This window comes from Cornus florida, unplaced genomic scaffold (genome assembly GCF_030987335.1).
Source record: "Cornus florida cultivar Cherokee Brave unplaced genomic scaffold, ASM3098733v1 CherokeeBrave_3.0.0_Hap2_Chr11, whole genome shotgun sequence".
Taxonomy (NCBI): domain Eukaryota; kingdom Viridiplantae; phylum Streptophyta; class Magnoliopsida; order Cornales; family Cornaceae; genus Cornus; species Cornus florida.
Window position 1 is genome coordinate 78,450,046 of NW_026775581.1, and position 10,890 is coordinate 78,460,935.

The window sequence follows — 10,890 nt, forward strand, 5'->3', positions numbered from 1 at the left end:
AATTAGTTATCGGATAAATAAAGCCATCAATCCGACTACTTAATTAATATATTTATTTTCGTACCATTGATTATTTCTGACTCGATCACAATAAAAACATTTGTTTGACAAAAATAATAATTTAAATAAATAAATATATAATAAATCATTTTGTCTAAAAATATACGAAGGCCTTCGAATTTACTTTGTGATTAATCATAATCAATACAAAATAAATACAAGTAGCAATGATGCAAATATTGAAAATATAGCCCTCTAACTATTAATTACATAACTACCCAAAGTGTCGGTCTAAGGATCCCGAAGAATCCGCCGAATAAATCAAAGTAATTATTAATTAATTAAAGAGTCTATAATTTTCTCATGCTTAAGAGTCAAATGCCATGACGGTGATAGGGAGCAATTGCATACGACGGCTCTCGCAATATATCTCAACCTAACGCGGATCCAGTTAAAGTCTTAATTAATTATGAGTCCATCCATAATTACCGACTATGAACCATTTATGATTATTATTTATATTCATGTATTGATCGCCATCACATACATATATAAATATCTCTTGTAATCAAGTGGACACTATTAATTCTATAATGAATCGAAACATAATACATTGAATTCACTAATTGTATAAAAACATAAATATTTCAGAAACGTCATGAACTTATGTCACTTTAATCCAAATAGGAATTTGCTATGCCAGGGCATATAAATCCCAACACTCCTCCAGTGGTGCCTTCCTTCAGGTGAGGCAGAGCTTGGGAGAAACTCAGGCCTCTGCATTTAAAAGTGTTTGAAACTCCTCATTTCTCGTCCTCTTTGGTACACTCTCTGCAATCAAAGAATTATTTAAGTGTTTGATATTTATGTTTAGCGAAAAGATTGATCTGTGTTTGCATTGTTTTGTTTTTTCCTTATACACACAATACACATCTATTATATATTGCACTCAACTTATTTTTCTCTATCTAAAATTCTCTCACTCACGATCTCTCTCTCTCTCTAGATTTGTCTCTCATCAATCTCCTCTCTCTAAGTTTCTCTCTCTAGAAATTTGTTCTCTTTTCTTCACTTCTCTCTCTCTAAAATGAGTCAATAAATATTGCTCAGTTTGAGATTGTTTTTTTTATTTGTTATTAAATAAAATTTTAAAACGAAAAAAATAATTAAAAAAAAAATAATTTAAAAAATAATAATAATTAAAGCGTCACGGGTCATAACGGGTTGACCCTATACATTTTTTACCCGCCCATTTTCAATCCATTCTGAACGAATTGAATATAAGTTTGACCCGTTCATTTTCAACCCAGACCAAACCCAGCCCAACCCACCCATTTGCCACCCTTATTTATTTGTAATCTTTGCCTTCTTGCCTTTGTTCTCTCGGGTTTGTACAATTTTATACATTGTTAGTTCGGGTTGTTTAATTCTGTTGGTAGTGTTATGCACATTTTTTTTTTAACAATAGGAGGGTTTTTTTTATTTTATTTATTATGATTTTAACCCAAACAATAAAAATAAAAGAATGGTACATTCAAAAACACATTGCAGAAACAATTTGATTAACGAGCTTAGATTTATAGAAAGAAATTTCAAATTCGAAGCAACAAATTCAGAAAATTGAATTTAATATTAACAAGAAAATGAGAGCTAGTAATTATAGGGACCAGTGTTTTTGACAACGCGATGGGTTTCGTCGGCGGATACGCCAATAAGTACGTAACGGACAGAATAGTGAAAAGAATGTTGGACAGGGGATGCAGTGGCTACAGCTAAAGAACACCTTATGGCATGGTTAATTTGTTACCCATTTAAATGTTATATTCAAATAATTTATATATAACTTCTTAAGTCTTAGGGCCCGTTTGGCACGCGTTTTGTTTTTGGCGTTTTGTTTTTGACTCAAACAGAAACAGTGTTTTTGTTGTAGAGCGTTTTGGAGAAAATTCGGAAGTACGTTTGGGAACTATGCTTTGTTATGGAAATGTTAGAAATAAAAATATGAAAAACATGTTTGGGCACACAAATATTTATATATATATTTTTTAATTTTTGCAATAACTAGTTTATATACACATGTAATATCTTTGTTGCAAAAATTAAAAAATATATATATATATATACATATATATACACACATGTATCGGTGGTGATGAAAATCCAGTTAAGGGCTCGGATTGAAAACTTGCCCAAACATTAATTGGTCACAAATTCACGATCAAATTCGCAGCCAACTGGTGTGACCTTCGAAGAACCACCTGAAAATGGATGCACAAGAAGGAGGCGCACACAATGCTCAAACGACAACAACGATCTCCTTAGAAACCCTAATTTCAGATACTGAAACGAATTAGCAATCAACAACGCATCACCAGAATGAATTCTCAGGAAGATCAAGAAGATAACGGAGTTGGTGAATCGAAACCCTCGAAATTTGGTCAAAAAGAGATTCTGGGAACACTCAAAGTGGTCGAGAGGGACTTCGTGGCGATTGCCGAGAGCTTCACCACTCTCTTCGCTTCTCTCCGTTTGGCCCTCTCTGAGGTTTCTCACTCTTCGCTTCGATTTTTCTACCTCATATCTTCTTCAATTTAGGTAGGCTTGGGTCGGTGGTGATGAAAATCCAGCTTCGGTGTTGTATTTGATATTGCCCTTGAATTGCAGAGAGAGTATCAGGAAAGGAGAGAGAAAATTTGCCCAAAAAATGACCTAAAATGTTATATACATGAAACAAGTTGGGCCGGCTACTTCCTCCGCTACAGTGAAAATTTGTCCAAACAGTACTGAAACAAGATAAAACACCAAAATTGTGTTTTTAGTTTTGGGCCTCTTTATTGAAATACTTTATAACTGTGCAAAACAAAACAAAACCAACCAAACATATTTTGGGCTTCATTTGGGTTACTGTAGCGGGCCTGAAACAAAAACACAAAAACAAAGTAGATGCCAAACAGCCCCTTAACATCCAATTTTCTTTATTTATATAAAACTAAATTTTCTTCAAATTTAACAGAGGTCTAAACTATTTTATTCCGGCTGATTCTTAACATCCAATTTCCTTTGTTTATAAGAGAGAGATGGGAAGGAGTCAAATGTCTTCAGCTCACCCAAAAATCTTCCGCCGGCCCCAAATCAACATAAAAACTATTGTAGGAAGTCATCCCCGGTGGACAGACTTGATGAAGGACGTTGACCAATATAAATATAAATATATATACATTTTCTATGAAAAAACGGCAGTCCTAGTTGCTTTCTTTTGTTCTGTGTTCTTCAGTGACCTAACACTGCAAATTGAACAATGAAGCAAAATGAATCATCATGAATCATCACACGGCCTACATGTGGATTAAACATACAGAGTCAATGGCACGGGACGGCATGAAAGCAAATAAAGTGTTTTCTTAACTACATTATGTGAAGTTTCTGCAAGCTTACTCAGTCAAATAAATGGAGGTTGGTTTACACTAAAAAATTTGGCTGTACCTAAATGGATGTTGGGGTTGGGGGGGGGGGCAAACTTAAATTTTTTTTTTCCATAAGACCATTTTAAGCCTACCAAAAAAAAAAAAAAAAAAAAATTAAGCCAAAATAATATTACTATTCATTATATTCATACAAAAAATTTTAGGCAAACTTGATTTTTAAATTTTTTGGAAAATAATATTGGTGAAAATTGGTTACCTATTCCGCTATTGGGTCTTGAACGAGAGCAATTTGATTTTTTATTTTTTTGGAAAATAATATTGCACTTTGAGTGATTGAAAAACGAAGAGAGCCACCATTCGGTGTGATTTTTGAGATCCAGTGCGTTCAAAATCATAGATCTGGAAATAGAAAAATCAAAATGTAAAGTGATTTGGAAATAGAAAAATCAAAATGTAAAGTGAGAGAATTTTGAATCTGAAAACAAAACGGTGTTTGATTTGATGAAAATAATATAAACTTTGATTGACTGAGATGCCATGTTCAAAAATCAAAATCATACCATTTGAAAATAGGAAAAACAAGGTGGAGAGAGAGAAGAGAGAATGGGATATCAGATGTATATAATAGATTATATATATAACTAAAAAAAAAAAAATTCGCCGGGGCGGCGGAGGACCTATACTTAAAAAAAAAATTCCATAATTTTAGGGGGGCCATGGCCCCCTCCAGCCCCCTGGCTACGCCCCTGCATCAATTCCTAATGAAATGGATGTAGTGAGTCATCACCTTTCACCTTCATTTTCCTTCATAGTTTATTCTATGAATGTTGAGCAGCTATACTGTAACTGCACTAAGCATAATTTCTGTTCACATAGCTTCTTAACACACTACAATATAAGATAATATTGGCTTGTGCTTTTTTTGTTCCAACATACTCTGTTTACACTCACCCTGTCAGCTTTCATAAGCACAAAGATATGGTTTCAAAGCTATTAAGTTCAACTTCCCTCCTCTTTTACATCCTTTTTCATGCAAGCTTCATTTTACTTGCCTCAAATTCCACTTTCGGCTTCGCAAATGAGACCGACAAGCAAGCCTTGCTAGCCATCAAGGATCAAATTGTTGAAGACCCTTTCCAGGTCTTTAGCTCATGGAATGATTCTATCCACTTTTGCAACTGGAAAGGAGTCACATGTGGTCGCCGGCATCAGAGGGTGACCACCCTGAACTTGTCATCCTTGAAATTAGTTGGTTCCTTGTCTACTCACATAGGAAACCTTACCTTTCTTAGAGAGATCAGTCTTGAGAACAACTACTTCCATGGCACTATCCCCCAAGAAATTGGTCGATTGTTTCGCCTACAACATCTCTCACTTTATAGCAACTCCTTCCAAGGTGAGTTTCCTACCAATTTGACTGATTGCTCAGACATCAGAGTCGTCAATATATCTTCAAACAATCTTGTAGGAACAATTCCTATCGAACTAGGATCATTTACTAATCTTTTACTATTGGATCTTTCTAAAAATCATTTCTTTGGCAACATACCACCTTCACTGGGTAATCTCTCCTCTCTTCGCAAACTTTTTCTCGGCTATAACAATCTAGAGGGAAGCATTCCTTTTGAACTTGGAAAGCTTTCCAACTTAGAGTTTTTTCAATTGAGTTCCAACAATTTGTCCGGAATGATTCCTACCCAGCTTTACAATATGTCGTCCATCCATGGCTTCGCTCTAGCTGACAACCAGTTCACCGGAACCCTCCCCCAAAAACTGGGATTGACCCTTCCAAAACTACAATCATTCTTATTTGATATTAACCAATTCTATGGGCCGATCCCACCATCATTGGCTAACGCTTCAGCACTTGTTCAATTAGATATTGGTATTAATTTTTTCAGTGGGTCTGTACCAATTAATTTGGGCAACCTTCAAGATCTAGAATGGCTAAATATTAATAGTAACCGACTCGGAACTAAAAAAACCAATGACTTGAGCTTTCTTGATTCATTAACAAACTGTACAATTCTAGGATTTTTATCTTTAGGTGGGAATTACTTTCGGGGTGTACTGCCCAATTCAATTGCAAATCTATCCATCAATCTCAACTCATTTCGGATAAATCAGAACTACCTATCTGGAATCATACCCCAAGGGATTGAGAACCTCATCAACTTAAAGTTTTTAGGCTTAGAGGATAATATGCTCACTGGAAGTATTCCTGAATCCATTGGAAAAAATTCTAAGTTGGAAGAACTCTACATTTCTGCAAATAACATCTCAGGGAAAATTCCATCATCTATTGGCAACATGTCTCGGTTGAGCATTCTTTCATTAGGAATAAATATGCTAGAGGGAAGCATACCTGTTGCATTGGGAAATTGCACAAATCTTCAAGGATTGGATCTTCAACTTAATCACCTCACTGGTGCAATACCCGAGCAACTTATTGGACTTTCTTCCCTCACTGTTGGTCTCTTCTTGCAACACAATTATCTAACAGGAGCACTACCATCACAAATGGGTAACTTGAAAAATCTTGGGCAATTGGATATTTCAGAAAATAAACTTTCTGGAAAAATCCCAAGCAGTCTTGGTGAGTGTCTAGTGTTAGAAGTCCTGCATATGGAGGGTAACCTTTTTGAAGGTACTATTCCATCCTCTTTTCAGCAATTAAAAGGAATTCGAGACCTAAATCTTTCTCGTAATAGTTTGTCTGGACGGATTCCAAGCTTTCTAGGCGAGCTCCGATTGATTGAATCTCTAGACCTTTCATATAATAAATTTGAGGGTGAAGTTCCAAATGGAGGAGTGTTCATGAATGTTAGTGCATTTTCAATTGTTGGAAATGACAAACTTTGTGGAGGAATCAAGGCACTGGAATTGTCCGCATGTCCCACACAAAGGGCAAGAAGGCCTTTTGCCCGTAAAGTGATAATTCTTGTGACAAGTATCACTCTTTCTACAATTTTGTTGATAGCATGTGTTTCTGCTCTTTTTTATCTGATGAAAAGGTCAAAACTCAAGTCTTCTGCAGATTGTCCATTGGGAAATCAGTATCCAACACACTCTTATGCAGAACTCCAACATGCTACCAACGGATTCTCTTCATCCAACTTGATTGGTGCGGGGAATTATGGTTCTGTTTATAAAGGAATTCTCAACTCCAGTGAACAAATTGTTGCTGTGAAGGTATTCAACCTTCAACTACCTGGAGCCAACGAGAGCTTCTTGGCTGAATGTGAAGCGTTGAGGAAAATTCGCCACCGCAATATGGTCAAGGTCATAACATGTTGCTCAAGCATGGACTTCAAAGGAAATGAGTTCAAGGCTTTGGTCTTTGAGTTCATGCCAAATGGGACTTTAGAGGGCTGGTTACACCCAATTCAATCTGTGCAGCAGCATCCAAAGAGCTTGGATTTCATACAAAGGCTAAACATTGCGATTGATGTAGCATCTGCACTGGATTATCTTCACAATCATTGTGAAACAACAATCATTCATTGTGATCTAAAGCCAAGTAATGTTCTTCTTGACAATGAGCTCTGCGCTCATGTGGGTGATTTTGGGGTATCAAGGTTTCTTGGAGCCGTGAGAGGTAAACCCAGTTGTTCGCAATCTAGTTCTTCAATTGGGATTAGAGGAACAATTGGTTATGTCGCGCCAGGTAACTTATAATCATACAACTATTTCATAGTTTTATACATCTACCTTTTGATACATACTCTGATTTAGTTTCTTCAAGGGATTTATTAAGGTTTTGACTAAAATATATGAAAATTTCTTAGATTATAGTTTGAAACACATCCTGTTGTTTTCGAGATGACTCTGTTTTGCATAACAAAGTTGAGCATGGTGTAATTGTAAAATTTTACTGCAATGTCATAATATATATTAAAATAATTTAGAACTTTGAGAAAGTTGCGCATGGGTGAGAATATGGTATGGGTGAGGATATTTCTTAGATTTTACTGCAATGTCTAAGCAATATGTTAATTAATTTATTATTATCATTTTGTGTAGAATATGGTATGGGTGAGGACTTTTCAACCGAAGGTGACGTATACAGTTATGGAATTCTCTTACTAGAGATGTTTACGGGACAAAAGCCCACCAACAACATGTTTACTGAAAGGATGGTGCTGTCAGGTAGAGTGTTGGAGATTGTCCACTCTCTATTCTCATTGGAAGAGGAAGACGTGTCTGAAAGGACCTACCAACTCAACATTGATGGAATAAAAGACTGCGTGGCGTTGATCCTTCGTATTGGAGTCATATGTTCTTCTGAATTGCCAAAAGAACGGATGGATATTAGGGATGTTTTAATGGAACTCCACAAGATCAGGAACGCATTTTTGAGAAGAAGCTGATGTCTATAGAAAGGAGACGGATCATAAACACTTTTTCTTTCATCAAATGTTCTATCATAATCTCATACAAAATCATGTGACAGAAACTTCCAATGGTTCGTTGTGGTTTTTTTTTTTTTAGTTGTTTTCTGTCTCAGGATTTTGTTACTTTTGCAATGTTTGGAAGGACTATAACATAATATGAATAATATATGATCGTGAATTGTTGATTATCACCCAGAAATATCAGCATATGAATTGTACACTTGATGGTTGGCTACTTGATGGAATTATATATATATATTTTTTTTTTCGGTATTTGGCAAAAATTTAGGTCGAGTCCATCGGGCGGGCGTGTAAAATAACTTGTTAAAAGTTGATAGATATATTATTTTTGTTAGGTTTTACAACAACCAAACACCATAAAATTTAAAAAATATTTTACATCCAAACAAAAGAAAAGAGAAGTTCGTCTTAATCACCCGAGTGTTGTAGATGTACTTCTTCACTGCTACGGAACCTTGACTCAGTCATTCAACAGACCCTTGACCAATCCTGTCCATCAAACTCTCCAAGAGTTTAACCTATTTCTCTAATCCATCCCCGTCTTCTGAACTGAGTAATTCAAACAACAAGAGAAAGATGCATCTGTTCTAGAAAGAAAACATTACCATTTACCACACACAAATTAGGCATTTGAATTATGAAAAAATGAGCTTAAACACACATCTACCAACCTAATAAAATTGGCCTAATACATGATTTCTTAATTTTGTGTCTCATTTTATTTCAAATAATATTGACTTTTAAATTATAAAACAAGTAGAAACCTTCTGCTGAGCACACCAGAGAAAAAAATGAACGTACAGAGCAATTGATCCTCTTGGTTGGTTACATAATGAGCAAACATGGAAAGAGAAAAAAAGCACATGGAGTATTGGTTATACGTTGTCTATGAAAGCATAAGAAGCTAATTAGGACCAATTTGTTATTGTTTATCAAAATGTTTTTTCTTTTCTTTTATTTATTTGTTTTTTGTTCACTTTTAAAAACAAGTTATTGCTTTTCATTTTCAAAATAGGGACATTTTTGTGCTTCAGTTTTTAATATATAGTATAATAATATACTCTAGTAGAATTCAAAGACGCTCTAAGGAACTTTAGATTATTTATGTAACAACTTACCTTGCATGGAATATAACTGATATATTTATGAATGATGTTTTATGTTGCGTAATTGACATAAAAATATCTTGTACCGCACGAGGTGATCTTGGTTATTGATTCTACTCCATATATTAGCATTGTAAATTTCTTGTATGCTTTTGCTGGTCTGAGATATTATTCAATAGTTCTTTTTTTTTTCACTTGTTTTTTTCACAATAGTTCACTGGTTAAAACATTTGCTTTCAGATGAGAAACACCATATACATCAAAAGCTCTCACCATACTGTATGAACCTTGAAGTCAACATGATCAACTGATCTGATCCCTCAGCTTCAAAAGGAGAAATTTAGTCCTGAGGCCTGGATTTTGTTTGAAGTATGATTAAACCAAAGTTGTTTTTGCACTAACCAAATTTTGTTAACAAAACAAATTCAATAAACTAACTAGAAGTTTTACAATATGAGTTATCGTACTCGAGATCTCTGGGTTATTGGATCATTTATGTGGTAGGTCCCACCATCACATTCAGGTACGGACTCAACATAGGACCAGTTGGGACGAATGCCACTAGATTTTTTATATTTTCATTTTATACCTCATTTTTTTTTAGGATTTATGAAGATGCGCCACTGGATTCTTTTCTTCTTCTTCTTTTTTTTTTTTAACATTTATACTTCAAATGTTTAAGAGTTTATGAAGATGCCCCCACTAAAATTACAATTCGACCCCACTAATTTTTTTTTTTAATTTTATACTTTAAATTTTTTAAAATTTATGAAGAAAACTCCATTGAAATTACAAAAATAGACCCACCATATAAGTTTTTCTCCACAAATTAAAAGTCCTTCCTATCTCACAAAATTTTCTAGGTCGGTCACTGACCACATCCAACGACTTAGAAACTCGAAATATGATACTTCCAAAATATTATAGAATTTTTCAAAACTAACCTTGGTTAAGGAAACCATTGAAAATAAGTGAATAGTTTTTCGCATAAAAAAATTTCAAAAATTCATTTTATGAAAAACATATTTTTGACTCTAAAACATGCCTCGAAAAGTCAATAAATAAATAAATAAAACATCATTCATAAATACATTATTCATAAATATTTGTTTGAAGTGTGAACCTTAAACCAAAGATGTTTTTGCACTTATGCAAATTTTGTTAACAAAGCAAATTCAAAAAACTAACTAGAAGTTCTACAATACCTGAGTTACCGTACCCAAGATCTATTTGTGATTGGATCATCTATGTGGTAGGCCCCACCACCACATCCAAGTACGGACCGAACATAGGACTTGGATTTTTTATATTTTCATTTTATACCTTTTTTTAAAAAAAAAATTATGAAGATGCTCCCACTGGATTCTTTTTTTTTTTGCATTTATACTTTTAACGTTTAAGAATTTATGAAGATGCACCCACTAAAATTACAATTCGCCCCACTATTTTTTTAATTTTTTGTATTTTATAGTTTAAGAATTTATGAAGATGCCCCCACTAAAATTACAATTCGCCAAACTATTTTTTTTATTTTTTATTTTTTATTTTTTGCATTTTATACTTTAGATTATTTAAAATTTTTTAAAAAAAAACCCTATAAAATTACAAAATGGATCCATCACATAAATTTTTCCGCATAAATTAAAAGACCGCCCTCCTTCATAAAATTTTTTGGATCTGTTACTGACCACATCTAATAACTTAGAAACACAGAATATGATACCTCCAAAATATTCTAAAATTTTTCAAAGCTAACCATGGTTAAGGAAACCATAGAAAATAAGTGAATAGTTTTTCGGGTAAAAAAGTTTCAAAAATTCATTTTATGAAAAAAATATTTTTGACTCTAAAACATGCCTTCAAAAGTCAATATTTAAAAAAAAAAAATCCTCTCCCTCATCCTTTTCAATCTTCTATTTGTTTAAAAAAAAGCAATACGAAATG

The 10,890-nt window shown here is 34.0% G+C and overlaps 1 protein-coding gene across 1 annotated transcript; it reads left to right on the plus strand.

Moving 5' to 3' along the window:
• The first annotated feature begins 2,376 nt into the window (after positions 1–2,376).
• LOC132281355 (LRR receptor-like serine/threonine-protein kinase EFR) lies at positions 2,377–7,795 on the plus strand. The gene is made up of 3 exons (XM_059783069.1): positions 2,377–2,544; positions 4,302–7,092; positions 7,449–7,795. The coding sequence occupies exons 1-3, from the start codon at positions 2,377–2,379 to the stop codon at positions 7,793–7,795; spliced, it is 3,306 nt and encodes a 1,101-aa protein (XP_059639052.1).
• Positions 7,796–10,890: the final 3,095 nt, after the last annotated feature.